Source organism: Phaseolus vulgaris, chromosome 9, assembly GCF_000499845.2.
Source record: "Phaseolus vulgaris cultivar G19833 chromosome 9, P. vulgaris v2.0, whole genome shotgun sequence".
NCBI classification, from domain to species: domain Eukaryota; kingdom Viridiplantae; phylum Streptophyta; class Magnoliopsida; order Fabales; family Fabaceae; genus Phaseolus; species Phaseolus vulgaris.
Genome location: NC_023751.2, coordinates 6,184,451 through 6,204,795, shown reverse-complemented (window position 1 = coordinate 6,204,795; position 20,345 = coordinate 6,184,451). Strand labels below are relative to the sequence as shown.

Here is a 20,345-nt window from a genome sequence, read left to right as displayed (position 1 = left end):
GCATTGATAAAGTTATAAGAAAATGTCAAAATGAAATAATATTACAAATAATTGGGAGGGAGATATGTAAAATGGTTGATGATTGATTGTGTGTCATATTCGTCAATTGCAGTGAGTATGTTTAGGTTAGAAGATTATGAGTATGCACCTGAAGAAGAAACCTTAGTTTTTTTTTTTAAGAATTACCCACAAATATTGAATGTCATTTTGGTTCATCTCTTGACAACAAGCAAACAACTATAACATTTAAATTGAATCAAATGACACAATTGTAACATTTATTTGCTAAACGGCACTTTTTCTCAAGGTTTTATTTGTTTTGTTTGTGCACAATAATATTTTTTCACATCCAATGTTCACTTTCTTTTCTAGAAGCTTCAACATTTACCTTCATTCTCATCTTGATGTCTCATTTGTCACTAACTTATCTTTCTCACTTAATGTTCAAACTATATATTTTTCTTATTTTTTATACTATTTATTAATTGAATGTGTAGTCAATTTTGCGTGAGTATTTTCTTAAGTGGATACTACCTTCATTTTTCAAATAAAATTTTGGAACTTTACAAGAAATACAATATAAAACTTATTTAATGCATGATATTGTAGAAGTTTGTTAAGATAAACATTTGGTGCATGTAGTTGACACAAGAGACAAAGGAAGTTTAGATAGCATATACTAAGCCACATGCTTATAAGGGTAATGCACTTACGAATGCTGACATACACAAACATATTATCTTAGACAAATTCTTATCCACCTTCAACCAAACTCACCAATGAAACAATTAAAATTATTAAAAATTTGCATCAATCTTATTGTGACATGCTTCACTTGTGACTATAGATCATATGTGCATATTCCTTTAACCTACAACACTTTTTCTTTAGACTATACATCGTCAAGTAAACAAAACACCATGGTTATTAATTTGATTACGATTAAAAGTATCACAAATTTGTTATGCTTATCATGATGTTTTTGAAAAGTTCGGTGTGTCAAACACCACACTTATTGTGTACGAAACTAGTTATATAAGAAAAAACAACGTTCACTCTTACAACATGTGAGGTGAGGAAAGAGACACTAAAAATGTTAGACCAAAGTTTGATTTATTTATTAAAATGTCCAATAAATTTCTTTTAAGTAAGAGGAGTTCAAAACAACTTTGACATCCAAATTAGCAACCGGTATGTATATTATTCTACTTAAGTTTGACTTTACTCTATTAAATGCAATCTAATTTGTTAGTTTTAATGTTTCTTTTGTTTAAATTTATATAAATAAGATATTGTATCTTAATTTAATTTATTTTTTGTAAGATAACATTTCTTTTTCAATTCCATATTTATAAAAAATTATTGAAGTAAATTTTATTTAAGAAAATAAATGACTTTATTTAAGAAAATAATTCAATTTAAATTTGTTTATAAATAATGTAAGATAAAACGTGACCAAACAAATTTTACTTGTTAGTTTGCCATATCTTATGCTTTTTAAGATAATTTTTAAATAACATTTATTATCTCTTGAAAAGTGATAAAACTATCGATTTTACTTTAAAAAAAACATTTTTTTAATATGTTTTAATGAGATATTAAAAAAACTTTATATATATATATATATATATATATATATATATCAAACACATTTTTTACATAGTAGGTTAAACCTAGGTTTGTATAAATGCTTATTAGGTTAACAAGGTCATGTCTTAGAAAACATGAATAGTCTTTTGAGCACTTCTTAATTATGTAAATATAAATAATAAATTTTACTAGTATTATTATCATGTTAAATTTGTTATAATATATTAAAATTATGTATTTATTTTGTTTTTCTTAATTACTAAATATATTGACTTATATTTAAGGTTAAACATATAAGTTTATTAAAAAGCAAATTTATACCCTCTAAAGGACTTGATAGAAAAATAAAAAAATAAAATAGTTTAGACCTAAATTATATTTCATTAAAGAAATATTAAACTCTAAATATACTAAAATCTGATTGGAGTGGCCTATTTCACCTTGATGATAATTTAATTTGACATTTTCGGCAAGTTGATGAATTTACAAAATTTTGAAGTAAGACTATTCATTTTGGATTTTGGATATTAGAGTAATTAATAAGAGTAAATGATGATGTTTATAATTTTTTTAATAAACTTGAATTTGTAAAGTTTTTATGGAAGAGAGTGTACTCAAAATTCGTTCTTATTTTGTTTTGTTTTGTTTTTTTTTTATCTGTCAACTTCTTCTTTCAGTCATTCGTGTTTCTTAAATTACCTTCCGGTCTCTCCATTTGAAGTGGGATACTTGCAAGAATTCTCCAAAAACTTAAGTCAATATTTGTATTAATCACTTATCAGAAAAACTAAACTACTGAACTAAATACGTTATCTATTTATACTACTTGTTAATTGGTATTTGACTCTGTCACATCATATTAATCATTCTGCTTATATTTTATTAATTGATTTTTAACACTTAATTAACTTTATTTATTTTTCATACGGATCTCTTATTAAAAACTACTGACCATATATGTTTTTTCACGTGATATTTTTACTAATATTTTTCTTGTTTTTTATTTCTCTGGACACGTGACTAGTTAAATTTTTTTAAAGACAACCCCTTTTATATACTTCTTTGAGTTAGTGTATTTGAAATATTTATTTTTAACAACTATGAATTTTATATGTTTAATTTTTATAACTCTTCTTACTTTATGTGTGTTATTGAGTTTGACAGTTTTCTAGAAAGACTTGGATGATGAATTATTGGAAAAGAAGATTGTATTATAGTCTCAAAAAACTACTAGTTTATTGTATTGCATGTTTTATATGCCAAAAAACAATAATTATAAAAACGTTCCACCAATCAGTTAGGGAGAGCAATTTCATAATTATTGTTTTGAATGTTAACACTTCTTATGGTAAAAACACATCAAACTTTTAAGTGAGAAAATGTTAAATAATCGGTTTTTTCCCCGCAGTGTGCTTTTTTTTTTTTTACCAAAATAGAATTCGTTTCAAAAAAATTACAAAAATGGGGCAAGTCGTGCCAACTTGGCACGACTTCATATGCAGAAGTCGTGTCAAATTGACACGATTTTGATACGTCAACCTGAATCTACCACATCAACCTGAAGTCGTGCCAATTTGGCACGACTTTGTCCACGTCATTTTTTTTTAATATTGAGTAGTGAGTTATGTAATATTAAAAATTAATTTGATACATAATTTTTCAAGGGTGTTAGTTTTAAGCAATCAAAAAATTAGATAATCGTATATGGATCATGATTGACGGTAATGTAATATATTTATTTGAGAAGTGTTATTGTATTTGAAAAATAAATAGATAATTATTTTTGTGGATGACTTAATTCCAAATAAGCTAAAAAGATGTTAACATTATAGAACTGAATGTCACAATAAAAGCAATTGTCTGCACAAACAAGTTTAATAATAAAATTCAATTCCAAGTTTGATTATTAATTTTTTAATTTTCTTTACCTATGTATTTATTCCTTCGTAAAAAATTTATTTATCAATTTAATTTCAAATATTACATAACTTATAATTCTAATTATAATTAAATAATTATAATATATATTTATTTTAAAAAAGATTTAAAAAAATATGATGTGGACAAAACACGACTTCAGGTTGACGTGTCAATTTGGCACAACTTCCACATATAAAGTCGTGTCAAGTTGACACGAATTATCCCATTTTTATAATTTTTTTGAAACAAGATCCCATTTTGGTAAAAAAAAAAAAAATAACCCCAATGAAAAAAGAACCTAAATATTCACGCCAAAAATATTGGCTAGACATTAACTGTTTAGACGTAAAAGTTCATTGAAATAAGTTAACCTCGATAAAGATATTTTGAAAATATTATTTAAAAAATTCAAAACTTATTACATTGACACAGTAAAAATTAAAACATTCATTAAACAACTAAATAAATTAATATTTTAATTATATATCTTTTTAATTTATTATATTATTACAAATAGTTGTCAAATAAAAACGTTTTACTGTTTGCTTTTTAAAAAAAATCTTTATTGTTCTCATAAATGATGTCATCTCTCTATCAATAACATATATTTATAAAAAAATGTGACAAAAATTTTAAAAAATATATTTTGACTCATTTTAATATACTCGCTTAACAAAATATAAAAGAGAGAAACAATAAGCAGTTCTATTACTTGGACATTGGCTATTGGTGGAGGTAGTTGGAAAAAATCAAACCCTTCTTCTAGTTCACTATTTCATTTAAAATACCTTTTTCTTCTATGGCTTATTTTTCGATTGTTTTAGTAAAGGGTAAAATGGTCGAGAGGGGATATGTAAAGTGAGAGTAGTAACACTTATCTTTTGTTTTATGGAGTGATTTAAAATATTTGAAAGGGAGATTAGAAGAAAATGAGATTGTTTGAATTAAAATAAATATAATAAAAAATTAGAATTTTTTTTTTAAATAATGTAATGAGTGTGATTAAAATTGTATTATTTTTAATTAATAAAAATGTAAATTTATAAATTTGATCTTATATTTTAAAATTGTTGAAAAACTGATTTGATTTGATTTATTTGTGGGTTATAATTATTTAATTCAAAAATATTTTTGTTGAAAAAAAAAGTCAAACATCAATTATATTTAGAAAATCATCAATTTTGAAAAAAAATAGTTCAAAATTGATTACTTATGTTAAAACAATTATCAATAAAAAATAATTTAAAATCGATACTTAAAACATCATTCCCCAAGTAAAAATGATACAACATCAAATTTGTCACTCAAAACATCAATTATCAACTGAAAATAAGACAAAAAAACAATTATGATAAATGCTTTTACGGTATACTGGATAGAAACAGGTATTATCTTGGCAAGTTAATTTTTTCTACGGTGAAACGATAAAACCAAACATAAGCGTGGAAAAGAGAGAAAACGAAAACTTCTGCCACAAGATTTAACTAATGTAATTCAGAAGTGAAAATCGTTATTTTGACAAATGAGAAAAATAACATAAAAAAAAATAATAGTAAGATTTTAATAAAAAAGGGTGTTGAAATCTTCAGAAAATAGTGGTGGTAATATTTTTAATAAAAAAATTAGTTATATCTACCGAGTCGTTGTGGTAATAATATTTGAAAATAAAATGTTATGGGCCGAAAAGGAAGTTAAAGAATGAAAAATAGAATTAGAAGATTAAAGTGGAAACTTAATTTCCATGTCATGGCAGGGTGGTTGATGTGGCACCGCGTTTTGTTTCCAGTTCAACGACGTTTACTGGTCTTGTGGGTGCAGTCTTTCTTCACTTTCTCTTTCTCTTCCTTCTTGATCAATTCCCCACTCCTCTCTGGTCAGCTCCGTTTACTTTCTCCATCATCTCATGCTTTTCATTTCTAACCTCACACCGATCCATAAAAAACTACGAATCTCCCTCTTCAATTTCACCCTTCACTTTCACACCTGCTTCAACGAATTCATCAAGCCATTCGCGACGTCGTTTTAGATGGATTCAGATGCATCACCTATCTCGGATTTTTGAGCACCGCAACCGCACCAAGGCCATGGATCGCAAGAACCCGCGGAGGAAGCCCAAGCTCGAGCGCCGCAACGCCCTCAGGTACTCCGAATACGACGCTGGATCGTCTACCTCCGACGAAACACTCTACACGCGCTCCATGGAGTTCTACGACCGCACCAGCTTCCGAATCGAGGGAGTCGAGGGCGAGTTCGATCGAATTTGCAGGAGTTTGGGCCTCTCCGGCCCGGAAGACTTCGCTATTCCCGCTGCGGCCTGGGAAGCCATGAAGTTTCGTTCCTCTTCGGATATTCTCCCGAGACTGCAGCTCGAGAACCTCGATATTCTCGAGGAAGAGGAAGAGGAAGAGGATGAGGAAGAAGAAGTGCCGAAGGTAAACAAGGAGAGAATAGTAAAACCACCAGAGGATGGTGAATTGAGTGAAAAATTCGAAGATGGGGTTAGGGTTTTGGAGGCAGATGAGTCGAGCACTGGTATTAAGGGGGTTCGTCCGCCGATGCTGAATCCGCCGCCGGGGATTAGGGTTAAAATGGTGGATGATGGCTCGTGTTCCACGTGGGACCTTTTGAGGGATTTGGCTCCGATGGGTGAAGGGTTACCGTTGAATCTCTCCGAGCATGTGAGGGAAGTAGAGAATGTTGCTCCGCTTGGGGAAGTAGAGAGGAAGGTAGCGGAGAAGGAAGAAGGGGAAGTGGGTAGAGTGAGCCCAAAGAGGAAAGAGGAAGAGAATGCGGATAATGCAGCGAGGATTGCGGAGATCGTGGCTGGGCTTTCGGAATCGTGTTCGTTTTCCACGTCGAACGAAGATGATTCTTCTAGTAGTACCACGGATCATACCTCCAACAATATTTCTCCGCAAGGAAGAATCAAGCGAATAATTACCGCCGGAAGCTGGCAGAAGGGTGAGTTTCTTGGGGGTGGCTCGTTTGGCACCGTTTATGAAGGAATTTCTTAGTAAGTGCATTCTGTTCACCCTTCACTTTTCATTCTCCCTTCCGATTCATCATCTATTCTCTTCCTTTTTTTATTATTCATAAATTTAAAATACTATTATTATTATATGGGATTTGGACTTGGGAGTTTATGCACAATTACATACTTGCATTATATATATATATATATGAATATATTCAACAATCCACATGGATATACAATTAATTTCTTTTTCTCTCCTTCAGCCATTATATTCTATCGGGCATTAGAAAAATTGGTCTACTTTAGCACGTGGGGTGTTGTTGCTTCCCCCTCCCTCCCTTTCCTATTCTGGCTGTGAATCTTTGTTGTGATGTTTTCCTTTAGTGGCGGTTGGTAGAAAAGGTTTTTAAAACTATTAAAATTCTATTACGTTAGATACAATTTTGGAGAATTCCAATTTAAATTTTTGAATGAGAGGTGGATAGGATTCGGGACGGGGTTAATGCTTTGGTCATTTTGTAGTTTATGATTGGGATGGAAAGTTAGTTCTAGAATGTTGCTGTGTGGGTTTGAATGCGAAAATAAAATAGGTAAGACTGTGCTGTTGACCTATTGGCTGAATATTTTCTGTCAAATTAAAAGTGGATGAAAGTAATATACTTGCTTCTACATTCCTCACATTACTTTCTCAAATGTTTGAAAAATAAAGAGTAGGTAATGGTTATCTTGAGTTGAATTAGAAAGAGCAAAACTTAGCTGTTCTATGGATACTGATACTTTTTTATGGTGTTCCAATGATAACATACACGAGTAATGATTATTACACAAATTATTTTTATTGATAAACACTTGTGTCTATTAAGTTTCGGACCAGCTCATTGAATCTGGCAGGTTGATGTACATTGAACTAACTGATGCAGAAATTGCCAGTTTGTGTCCTGGAGCGAAACTTTCTTTTTGGATGGGGAGGTGGAAAATATTTTGCAGTATATCTGATAATATTATCAAATATTTAATTTCTTCTCCTCTTTGAACAGAATAGGAGCACAAGGGCATCTCTCCAAATTCAATTGCTTCTCTTTATTTAGAAGACGAGCTAAAATATTTTTTTCCCCATCTCATCCAATGTGTCTGCCATGTTTACTAAATTTCCTAAATTCTTCTATAGCCTGTTTGGATCAAGGCGTGGAAGGAAAGTTGGAAAAACTGAAAGCATAATATTTAAAAGCGCAAAAAAACAATGTTTGTTTATCCGTTAAAAACATTATTGGGGTGAAGAGATTTGCGAAAAGAAAGTTTAATCATATATTATTTTTTATAAAAATTATATTTTAATATATTAATATATATTTACCATTTATAATTTCTTATTAATTATTAATATTTATTTTTATATTATAATAAAATAAATAATGAAAATAATAAATAAAAATTAATTTATTTTTAATTACTAACATGTATTTTTATTAATATTTAATATTAATTTTTAATTTAAATTTAGTTTAATTCTAATTTATATTTCTAAATTCTTTTATATTAAATCATTTCATTTTTTTTTAAATTTATTATATCTATCAAATCACTCACAAACTTTTATAAAAAAAAATTTCTTCTTTTTTTTATTTACCTTAATCCAAACAACTTCACTTTCTTCACACTTTTTCTTCAAATCATCTCAAATCTATTCTCTAATCCAAACTAATCATTAGTGGTTTTGTTAACCATAGACCTTGAATTAGGCAAATTCTACATTTGATGTCTTAACCATTACCTGAAAGACATACTTAACAAAACTGTGCTTTTTAAACATTTAATAGTTCCTTGCTGTGTAGGTGCCCCGCAAGTGGGTTTTCTTAATATACTTTGTTGTTAGCCTTTTCCTGATAAGTGATAATGAGAATTTCTGAAATTAAATTCTGCAAGCTTTCTGTTGTTCATCCCGATTAGGAAATGACTTTGAGCTTCTTAGCCTGTTCATTTCGACACTATGTGAAATTGATGCTGTGATACAGATGGCTTCTAGTTCAATAAACAATTTAAACATATTTAAAATCTTAGTTAAAGAGAACTGTTGGAGATCCCACATCGACTAGAGATTAGAGCCTTTTATTGTATATAAGTGGGTGCAAACCTCAACCTTATTAGCCGGTTTTATGAGGTTGAGTTAGGCTTAAAGTCCACTTATTAATAAGAGCTGTGAAAAAAATAAAAATTAATGAGGTAAGTGAGCTAGATTTTGCAGGGGCAAGGATATTTGAATTGCTGTTTAATGCCAGATTTTTGTCAAATCTAAAAACATCTCAAAAGATAATTTCTAATTTAGCATATTCCTATCAAATTGCTGCTTCTTTTTTATTTTATTTTATTTTTCTGTATAAACTTGGAAGCCAAGCTTTACAATGATTTAAAAATTTATTTTATGTTATGCAAGGGATATCTACTAACATGTTATGTATACTTTCTGAATCACTGTAGTGACGGCTTCTTTTTTGCTGTAAAAGAAGTTTCATTGCTTGATCAGGGGACTCAGGGGAAGCAAAGTGTATATCAACTGGAGCAGGTGACGGGCTCACAGTTTTTTGCTTTATAAATTATTTTTTACATACTTTTCCAATGATGAAATACTTCAATGAAAAATAAAAAAGAAGTTTTATCAAATTATACTATATTGTGCAATATCCCATTAGATAATTTGAGATGTTACTGTTCTTCATGCTTTTCCCACTATGTTTATTTTCTCAGATTTGTCTTTTTCTTCTGTCTCAGGAAATAGCACTTTTGAGTCAATTTGAGCATGACAATATTGTTCAATACTATGGCACAGAAATGGTACTTTCTTCTTCTGATTTCCTTTTCTTTTTTACGTTCATTTGACATTTTCTTGTTGTTTATGGTTGAGTGTATGCTGTCTTGTCTCGTTTTCTTCTTTTATGTTCAATTTCATATCTTCTTGTTTACTGTTAATATTAAATCTGTTTGGAAGTTGCCATTATTACAGATTTTGTCAATGAAAACTGGTCCTATCGCATTTCAAAGAGTCAAACTTCTTACAATATTTCCAATATAAGCGGAATGTTTAGTTAAGAGTTTGGGCATGATGTCATGATAAGCCATGAAATGTAGTTTAATGTCTGTGATAAAGGATTCACAACACTGCAATTACTAATAACGTAAAAAGTGCAGACATAATTCAAAAAGATTTGTATGTTACACTTTGCTCAATGTTTGTGCAGGATGAATCAAAGTTGTATATCTTTCTTGAGCTTGTAACCAAAGGTTCCCTTAGAAGCCTCTATCAAAAGTATACTCTTCGAGATTCCCAAGTATCTGCCTATACAAGACAGATTCTGCATGGTATGAAGTATCTTCATGATCGAAATGTGGTTCACAGGTGACTCCAGATTTTTTTATAATCCTGTTTCACTTTCCTTTTTAGGTATATATGACTTATACTTTTCCATGGTAATCATTGTTTTGAATCATATGGTATGGTTCATTTCTCTAGAAGGATGCTGGCAAGAGTTCTATGGTTCTTGCTTTCCTTTCTTCAAAGGAACTTTCACTTTTACGTCCTGTCTTATTTTCTTCTTGTTATTTGCCGGCATTGTTTTTACTTTTTGGTCAAATTTTGCTCTATTTCATTGTTTGAAATGCGTTTTACTTATTTGTCCAAAGAAGAGATTTGAGGAGTGTTCGTACCCCACCCAAGCTACTACCTTTTGATGCTAATAGTCCTATATTTGTGGATGGCCGATTAGTTTCTTCCAGTTGTTAGTTATTTCGAGCTTCAAATTCAAATGATTAAAATGGAAAATCAAGTTCTTCAGTATCAGACTAAGATCAGGTTGAATGGTTACATGCATGTGGGAAATTTCGGTTTTGGAATTTTAATGAGCAGATTTTGTCTTTGGGTTATAGCTTGGGATTCATTTGACATCCTATTTTCTGCATTCCTGTACCAGTTATGTATTGCGATGAAACGATCATTGTAAATATTTTCTAAATTATATTTCCTCGATTTAAGGGATATCAAATGTGCAAATATATTGGTGGATGCAAGTGGATCTGTCAAGCTTGCAGATTTTGGATTGGCCAAGGTATTCATTCTCTTCCATTTATGTTTCCTGGGTTTCTTTTATGTCTAGAATATTTTGATATCAGTTATTGATGTCTGAATAATGTTAAGTTTCTTATCATTTCAATTTTTCTGACTTCACTTTATGAATTGTTTTTCAGGCAACCAAATTGAATGACGTTAAATCAATGAAGGGTACAGCATTCTGGATGGCCCCTGAGGTTTGCCTTCAATCTTTACTTCATACCAGAAATACTTTATAATGGATCTTCTGCCAAATCTATTAATAGAGCGTGTACATGGCTACAAACTTCAAATTCATTTCCTTAGGAGTAACTGGTTATGTTAATAGCTAGATGCATGACTATTACATTAGTCTCCGCTGACTCTCGTTTAGCTGTGAACTGTACACTTATTAAATGAAATTATAGTCACAGTTAAAATTGTTCGCATTCAGTGTGCCACTGGTCTAAAACCCTGAATCCAAGGAATTATTTGAACTCTATCAAAATAAATTCCATAGCAACATTAGATCATGTCACATTTTGTCAATGAGATTATTAGAGAATATGAAAAGTTGAATTTTTACGTTTTTCTTTTGCTTTGTCCCATTTTTTTACATATGGTTTGTTCAATGTAATAAACCTGGATGTAATTTTTGATAGTGGTAGTGATTATACATGTCTTGTTTCAAGAATTCATTGCCTTCTTATATATAGAAAGAAGCATCCCTTTTCTTTTTGAAACCTTAATACTTTCTTAAATTTTCTCATTTTGGGTGTTTTGTCTTTCGATTTACTGATAACGTAGCTGTCTATTTCTTAATCTGAAATATGCAGGTTGTGAAAGGAAAGAACAAGGGTTATGGGCTTCCAGCTGATATGTGGAGTCTGGGATGCACTGTACTGGAGATGTTAACAGGCCAACTTCCGTACTGTGATTTGGAATGGGTACCTGTCATATTATTGCTATTTAACTCCCGTTACTATTGATAGCTCACACTAAGGATGATCATGTCACACATTATTTTGCTTTTTCTGTCTCAAGGGAGGGTTCTTCATTTCTCACAATTTACAAATATTTTTGTTTTCTGTTTCATGTGTTCGCCTTCACATTGTTTTGACTTTTCTGTTTGGTAATTATTAAACTATTCAGGCTACCACTTTTGATCCAAAGTATCAAGGTTCCTACCCTTTATTTTGTAAATAAAGTACTGATACATATACACTTAAGTAGTAAAAGAACACCCAAAAGGGACCTAATGATGTGATTTATAATATATTATTTTACTATTTAATGTTTAATAAAAGGAGAACTGGGCAAGAAAAATAGTTTTTAATGGATAATTGTGTATCTTTTCCATTAATTTATGAATTTTGTCTATGTTTGGTGTCTGGCGTTTTATGTTAGGTAATATGTTGGTTTGGGTCATTATTAATATATCTCAAATTGCATTATTGCTGGGTTTTTAATTAATCTCTTAAAACAACAGATGCAGGCATTATTTAAAATTGGAAAAGGTATTCCACCATCTATTCCTGACTCCCTTTCGAGAGATGCAACCGATTTTATCCTGAAGTGCCTTCAAGTTAATCCAAATGATCGTCCCACCGCTGCTCAACTTTTAAACCATTCATTTGTCCAAAGGCCACTTTCACAGACCTCTGGTTCTTCATTTCCTCATATTCTTGGCCGGAAGGGTTAAACCATGCCATCTTCAACTATGAAGCATTATGGAGGTAAATGCGTACTATCTCATTTTGCCACGAATTTTCTAATATGGCACCTGAATTTATGCATAAAAAAAGCTGTTTTCATACTAGTCTATCCTTATAAGAGTTCCATTCACAACTCAAAGAACATTGAATCCATTTGTGCAAATCATTGTAGTATAGGTTGAATTTATCTCACTGGCCTATTTGATTTTTCTCTTTGATGACAGTTCTGTCCTTCATTGCATGTAACATTTTCAATGTTCAGTGTGGAAGTTGCTGGGGTTCATCTAGGGTCCATGACTGCAGAAATCGTCCATTGGCTCGTGTTGTAGCATTCAGAGTTTGCTTGATTGTAACTTGTATCAATTTTTCAGCACGGCTTTGGATCTAACGCGTGACATGGCACACCAGAGAACCAAGTTATTGACTAGGCAATATCGTATCGGATAATTATGCTCAATGTGTTATCTAATTACTCTGATGATTTGTCCCTTGTAGCAAGGTGGAGGATCAACTTCCAGCTGAAGAAGCTAACCATGCCTTCCCCTCATATTACATGACAGGCGAAAAAAAACTATAGGGCTCGCTTAACTCAGGAGCAAGAATTGGAGATTCTATTTGTACATATTATTTATTTATTATTAGCATGCCATTGTGTGTGTACATCTATATTTTGTACCCTTTTTTTTGTCCAAAATTGTGGACATCTATATCACCATTTCTTTTTGCGTGGCCTCTAAATTTTTGGTTCTGTATTGGACAAACAGATGATTTACGGCATTTTCAATTCAAGACTTACTTAAGGTTAAAAGTTTCAAACATGAGACTTATAAAAAAAATCTTCATTAGAACATGTTGATGTGCCATAACATCAAGTCAAAAGAACACAAATTTATTTCTCTATCTTGAAAATAAAACTTCATAGAAAATGCATATGACAAATTATAATGAGACAATTTGAGAGGACAAAATATGCTTAGTAAGCAAATCCACCAACCTCTAGGGGTCTAATCAGAGCTTCAAAATTTTTGGTCAATCTCAGTGAACCAAGTTCACTTGACTATTTTTAGGTTAACTCAATTTTGTGTTTTCATGTAACAACAATTGGACATCAATTAAAAATATTTTGTATTTTTTTTTAATTTGAACTATAAAATTAAAAAAAATAATCCAACAAATACAAAAAAATAATACAATAATCAATTGTCTCTTCAAGATTTAAGAATAGAGTTTAATTTTAATACACTAATACTCATTCTTTACATTAATTGTTATCTAACCGAATATTAGTATGAAAGATAGCTTACTGAGTTTTACTAAGTATCAGACAAGTCCTGTCAAATTTTTGATGGGTTGATTGTAGGAACTTTCATTATTACTGTAAGACTGTTTCTTCCTGCACCTCCATAGGTTCTTCTGGCACCTCCATACACAACATGAAAATATCTTTTTAACCTTCTTGTGCCACCCCCATAAAATAGCTTCCGGATTATGTAATCCATACATGCATTTAAAAGAGACTTCCGGATTATGTAATCTGGAAGCTAAAAAAGACTTCCGGATTATGTAATCCAGAAGCTAAAAAAGACTTCCAGATTATATAATTCGGAAACGCATCATGCATCTGAAAAAATACTTTCGGATTATGTAATCCGGAAGTTAATTATGAATTTTAAAAAAAAACTTCCGGATTACGTAATCCGAAATATTACATATGGGTATTTTTGGAAATATGAAAATGTATGGAGGTGGGAGAATAATATATGGAGGTGCAGGAAGAAACAGCCTTACTGTAACTATCACACCAGAACTGAAAAACAAACAGTTGTTTCTTAATGTAGTTGATGCGAAAACAACAGCACTGGTGATAGTACAAATAGTGAACAAAGGCTTTTGAGGAAAGGTTAATGGGACCAGATAAAATGGGCAAAATGTCAAAGAAGATTTCATCTTTGCAGCCCATATTTTTCTTCTGCACCTTTTAAATACGAATCCCACTTTATCACTGATTTTCGAACTATGTAATTTTAGAAGTTATTTTTAATATAAAAAATATCTTTTAGAGTGTATAATTTAGAATTTATTTTTAACTTTTAGATAAGGTAATCAAAAATTTTTTTTCTTTAAAATTGTATAATTCGAAAGTTTTATTGACTTTCATATTGTAAAATTAAAAAATTAATTTTTATCTAATAAAAACTTTCTGATTACATAATTATGTAAGTTTAGGAGTGTATTTCCAAATTGTATAAACAAAATGTTTTTTTTTATAAAAAAAATTAATCTCAAATTATACAATAAAAAAGTAAAAATAATACAATTCAAAACACTTTCTTTCTTGAGTTAGGAATGGAAATGTGGGACAGGCCATTCGGGCAATCTGATACCAAAAAGTGCTCACTATTTAATCTGTTGATCCATTTAAGTCTGTCCCGCATGATCCACAGCCCGCGCAGGTCAACAGCAGGGTTTGAGTTGACCCGCTGACCTGCATAAATAAAAAAATTATTTTTTCTTGCAAAAAGAAAATCATATTTCACTCACTCATTATTCCAGTGTGATCTTTATTTTATTTTAAACTTTTTGAATTTAATGTACTAAAAAATGTTATATTTTATTTTAATCATCTACAAGAGTTAATCTATACCTATATATACCTATATATATATATATATAAAGGAGATTCCCTTTTAACTACCATCTTATTTTATTTTAATTTTAATTTTATCTTTACCTTTATATCGTATTTTATTTGTCATTTTGTGAGCAGTTGAAATTTTATATCTCAAAGAGATACTAACATTACAAAGTAAGGTTTGTTCAGGAGCATTATACAATTGCATTTTTCTCTCCCATTCATCTTCACTTTTATCCCATCAAACTTTCTATTCCGTAAGTGTTGTTTTTCAATTATAAAGTAGAAGATGAAAATGCAATGTCTGATTTTACTTTTATTTCTTATTCATTTATGCATGTCTTTGGCATTGTATGATGATAATATTGTAATTATTGTGCTCGCACAAAACACAAACAAATAAAACTATTAAAGAAAAATAAACAAATAAGAATCTTAGGGTTTTGTTCATTGAATAAAAAATTGAAAGAGAAAAACGTACCCGATAAAACTGCGTCGGTGGAAGTGAAAGGGGTTAGTATATGAGAAAGGAGGGATTAGGAATAAAAAGGGGAATTAGGAAGTTTCGAGGGAGGGATATACTGAATAGTAAAAAAAATCCATTGTTATTCTTCTGAGTTGAATACAAAATTTTAGTTTTCGTTTCTCCCTTTCCATTTTCTCTCTTTCTCTTGAAAGAAATATATTTTATTTATTTTTATTTACGCTATGATTTTTCATCTATACTAAAATTTAAAATTTAAAATTTAAAATATAAATTTAAAATTCAGAATTTAAGGTTTAAAATTTAAAATTTAAAATTTATCATAATAAAATGAAATACTATTAATATAAATAAAAAATAAAAAAGTAATTGTATAAAAAAAAGTTATAAAATAAATCCCGATTCAAAAAAACTGTTTTATCTCTCATCTCCTCTATCAACTATTCTTAATTATTTTATTTAAATTTTAAAAAATGTTTAATAATTATTTATTAACTGTTTTTTTAATTATTTTATTTAAATTCAAAAAAATTGATCTGAAACTACTCTATCAATTAATTTATTTGAATTCAAAAAAATTGTTATGGAACTACTCTATCAATTATTTTTTATAAATATTTTATTAAAATCTAAAAAAACTAATAACTACTTTATTAACTAAAAAAAATAACCAAAACAACTTATAATATTTGATTTTATTTCATAATTATGGTATTGCATCATTTTTTATTTATTTAAAAAATTTAAACTTTTTAATTTTATATTTTTTAAATTTTTAATTTTTAAAATTTAAAATTTTAAAATTCTCAAACCCTAAAACTTTTTCGAAACACTTCAAAATTTTCATATTTTTAAATTTTCAAAATTTTAAAATGTTAAAATTTTCAAAATTTCAAACCCAATTTCAAAATTTTAAATTTTCAAAATTTTAAATTTTTTAAATTTTTAAATTTTCAAATTTCAAAATTTTCAAATATTTTCCTCTTTAACTTCCTTCAATTTTAATTTATTTTATCCTTATATCAATATTTGATTTTGTTTCATTATTATGGGCATTGCGTCATTTCCTATTTTTTCAAAAAGTTTAAATTTTCAAAATTTAAATTTTTAAATCTTAAATTTTCATACCCTAAAGCTTTTTTGAAACACTTTAAAATTTTCAAAATTTTTAAATTTTTAAATTTTCAAATTTTCAAACCCTAAACCCTTTTCAAAACACTTCAAAAATTCGAAATTTTAAATTTTCAAAAAATTTAAATTTTTAAATTTCAAAATTTTGAATTTTTAAAGTTTTAAATTTTCAAAGTGAAGGTTTTGTAAACCCATCAAACCTCTTTTTCATTTTCTATTTTTCATATTTCCATTTGATATACCACAATTTTCATATGTGCAAGTTTTGGTATTGTATCTTGTTTTAATGGTCAAGTGTTGATTTGTGTTGTTACCTTGGGTATACATATTTGAGTTATTTACAAATTAAAATATTTGTATATACAATATATGTACCATAAACTAGAATCAATGATCATGTTGTGTTCTAGATATTACTTGAAGATTGTAACTTTAACAACTATTTTTCTTTTTATTCTCACTATTATAATGTTTTGAAAAAAAAATTTATAAATCTTGGCTCCGACAAGGAATGGATGGAATAATAATTGGTGAGGATGATAGTAGGGACAAAGAATAATTTTTGACGCTACGACATAAGTTGAGTTCATGATATTCACCTACCAAATTGGTGGGAGTATTAAAGAAATAAATAATTATCAAATCATACATAATTATTGTATGCAATATTGTACGATATTGTACCAATTATATGCAAAATAATGATAGAATCACATAATTACCATAAGAGAATAAAAACTTCTTCTTTCTTCTTATCATCTTCATACATACAATTTTCTTATAAAAAATGTTTTATTAACCTCTCATGCATGGTGATTGGCTATGCAGGTGAGTCTCCACCAGCAATTTTTTTTTTAAAAAGACTACATATAAATGTGTTGCAACAATAATTTTATTTTAATATTTTATATTTATATCATGATTCTATTATTAATAATAAAATTTAAATAAGTTAAAAAAAATATAAAATTAATATTTACATAAAATAAATAATATTATTGTCTAAACTACTAAAAACCCTATAATAATTAACTATTATCATCGTGTATTGATTTAAACATTAAAATATAATAAAAAAATTGTTGTGAATTGCACGGGTTAGAATACTTAACCGACCCCACAATTTTTTAAGTTAGTCCCCGTCCACAATGTCACATTACCTCTAAAGACCACACACTTAAATAATTTGTATAACTTAAATGTAGATTTTATTATTACATTTTTAAAATGTCTTATAATTGTTGTTACAGTTTAGTAATTTTATCATTCTCTACTCTTATTCTGTAATATTTTAACTTAGACCAAGTGAACATGAAAGCTTGAAAAGGCTACTGTAAAAAAATATTTAAGTTATTTTTTAGAAAAATAAGTAAAAAAATACCTTCATTAGATTAGAAGTGAATTTCAAAAGGATACTTGTACCGGTAGGCACCGGACGAACGCACGTGGCCGACCGACCGAATGCATAATAAATGTAAGGGCATTTATATGACAAGCTAAGGTGGTTAAGATACACATCCGAAGAATAAGGAATATGCGTTTAGAGAAGATATGTTCCCCGGGTATTCCGGAGCACGACTGGCAAGACATATCCATAACCACCCTGAGCCCAAGGGATAGAAAGCCCATTAGGCAATCCTATAAATACTGTGCTCAAGCCATAGAAAGGTACGTTTTCATTCACTTATTAAACCACACTTAGAATCTCATACTTACTTGAGCGTCGGAGTGCCTTCGCAGGTACCCTTCCCCGCCCGACCGAAGGAGACACCAAGAAGGAACGACCGACCGAAGGAGAAGAAGATCGACACGTCAGCGGTTATCCTACATCAACCGACCGTGCCTGGGCCCCATCTCTCCATTCAGGTACAATTGGCGCCCACCGTGGGGCCGATGCAAGATTTCAATTTTCAAAGCTATAATGGTTGCAACAAGGAACAACAACGACGCTATGGCAGAACATATGACTATGATTCAAACCCTCCAAACTCAGATGGAGGAACTGCGGCAAAAGGGAATTGAAGAACGTCGTCAACACGAAGAGGATATGCGCCGTCAAGAGGAAGAAATCGCCTTATTGAGAGAGCAGAATGCACAACTCCAACGACAGGTTGATAATCCCGAACGAGAAGGCCAATCCCATATGGCCGACCGAACTGCCTTTCACATACCTACACCGGCCGACACCAATCCTGCTTCCAGAACTGAAATAGTCGAACGAAAGTTGAGTAAAAGGGGTCATCCTTTTACAGACGAAATCATCACCACACCACTTCCTGACAAGTGGAAAGGCCTCGCCATCAAACTCTATGACGGCTCGACCGACCCATGTAAGTCAAAACATGAATGAACGTAAATTGAACACATACAATAATGTGTTCACATATAGATCTTATCATATCATGATTCTCACACAAAACATAAAAGTGAAGAAGAAATAGGCACTTACCTTGATCCATGAGTGATCCTAATTGAGCAGTTACTTTATCTCCTTTATCCCAATCTATCTCTTGCAATTCCGTTCTTGTCTCACACTTTCGTGATGGTTAACAGTGAGACAAATATTATTTGCAGAGACAGAACCCTATAGCCTTTAGTACCCAATGTCCATCATATGTCGGTTTTCATTAGGTATATCATCAGATATATATATTTCTCACATTAACCAATGGGCCTTTATTCTATTATTATTATTAAATCATATTTGGGCCCAAAGCCCAAACTCTAAGTCATGTGAGTCACTTTATAGAAATTAATTTACATAATTTCTTACAACCCAGACGAGCATTTAAATGTTTACAAGACGCAAATGACTTTGTATACCACAGATAACAATGTGTGGTGTAAAGTATTCCCCACGTCGCTCCAGGGAGAACCTCTTACTTGGTTTACAGAGCTACCTCCGAATTCCATTGACGACTTCGACGTCTTAGCCGCAAAATTCTCTACTCAATATGCCACCAGCCGACCGCATCACATGTCCTCCATGTCTCTACTAGCGGTACAACAAGAGAAAGGTGAATCTCTCAGAACCTTTTTAGATAGATTCAACAAGGCATGCATGAATATCTGAGGGCTCAAACAGGAAGTCGCGTTACACCATTTGGTTTCGGCCATCCGGCCGAGCCGTTTTACCGAAAGTCTCATAAAAAAGCCGCCTCAAGACATGGAAGATCTTCGAACTCGGGCAACCAAATTCATGCAAATTGAGGAACACATTGACTATCACCAACGGTTCAAAGTCGTCGGATCCGGAGTCCTCAAAGATCAAATCCCGAGCAAAGAAAGGGAATTCGAGACCGAACGGACCGTTTGAACCACCCCAAGGTCCGACCGGAACAGAGGAGGCCGAATCCCCAGGTTTAACAGTTACACCCCTTTAACTGTTCCGAGGGGACGAGCCCTAGATGAAGCACTGCAAACGGATTTAATTCCGACACTAAAAGAGTATCAAACACCACCGAATGCAGATACTGCTAAGCGTTGTCAGTACCATCGAAATTTCGATCACACGACCGAAGGATGTCAAGCGTTGAAGGACAAAATCGAAGAGCTCATCCAGGCTGGCCATTTGCGGCAGTTCGTCAAGAGGACAAGGAATTCAAGATCCCCACCACGGAGTACCGACCGTCCATCCCGTGGTGTCGACCGGTCATACCGTAACGATTACAAATGCCGAACTGACCATAGCCAGGCTTCGCGGAAACGCAGTGAAAGCCCCGTTCGGCGTACACGCGCCCGCAACACAAGTCCCGACCGAAACGTCCGCCCTCGCCAACGAGTCCGCGAAGTCATCAACATGATCGCTGGACCCGTTACCT

General features: G+C 31.0%; 1 protein-coding gene across 2 annotated transcripts; it reads left to right on the top strand.

Moving 5' to 3' along the window:
- The first annotated feature begins 5,203 nt into the window (after positions 1–5,203).
- On the top strand, positions 5,204–13,015 carry LOC137820390 (mitogen-activated protein kinase kinase kinase 1-like). 2 transcript variants are annotated; one of them, XM_068624462.1, is made up of 9 exons: positions 5,204–6,523; positions 8,960–9,044; positions 9,251–9,313; positions 9,718–9,875; positions 10,509–10,581; positions 10,721–10,780; positions 11,399–11,509; positions 12,052–12,298; positions 12,540–13,015. In XM_068624462.1, the coding sequence occupies exons 1-8, from the start codon at positions 5,547–5,549 to the stop codon at positions 12,262–12,264; spliced, it is 1,740 nt and encodes a 579-aa protein (XP_068480563.1). In that variant the 5' UTR covers positions 5,204–5,546; the 3' UTR covers positions 12,265–12,298; positions 12,540–13,015. The 2 variants fall into 2 exon arrangements, with proteins under 2 accessions (XP_068480563.1, XP_068480562.1); XM_068624461.1 differs by having other exon boundaries at positions 12,502–13,015.
- Positions 13,016–20,345: the final 7,330 nt, after the last annotated feature.

Excerpts from the sequence above, each read along its gene's own strand:
- LOC137820390 (XM_068624462.1), top strand. The coding sequence starts at position 5,547 with ATGCATCACCTATCTCGGATTTTTGAGCACCGCAACCGCACCAAGGCC. Across the intron at positions 9,314-9,717 it reads AATACTATGGCACAGAAATG|GATGAATCAAAGTTGTATAT; the intron begins GTACTTTCTTCT and ends ATGTTTGTGCAG. Across the intron at positions 10,781-11,398 it reads CATTCTGGATGGCCCCTGAG|GTTGTGAAAGGAAAGAACAA; the intron begins GTTTGCCTTCAA and ends TGAAATATGCAG.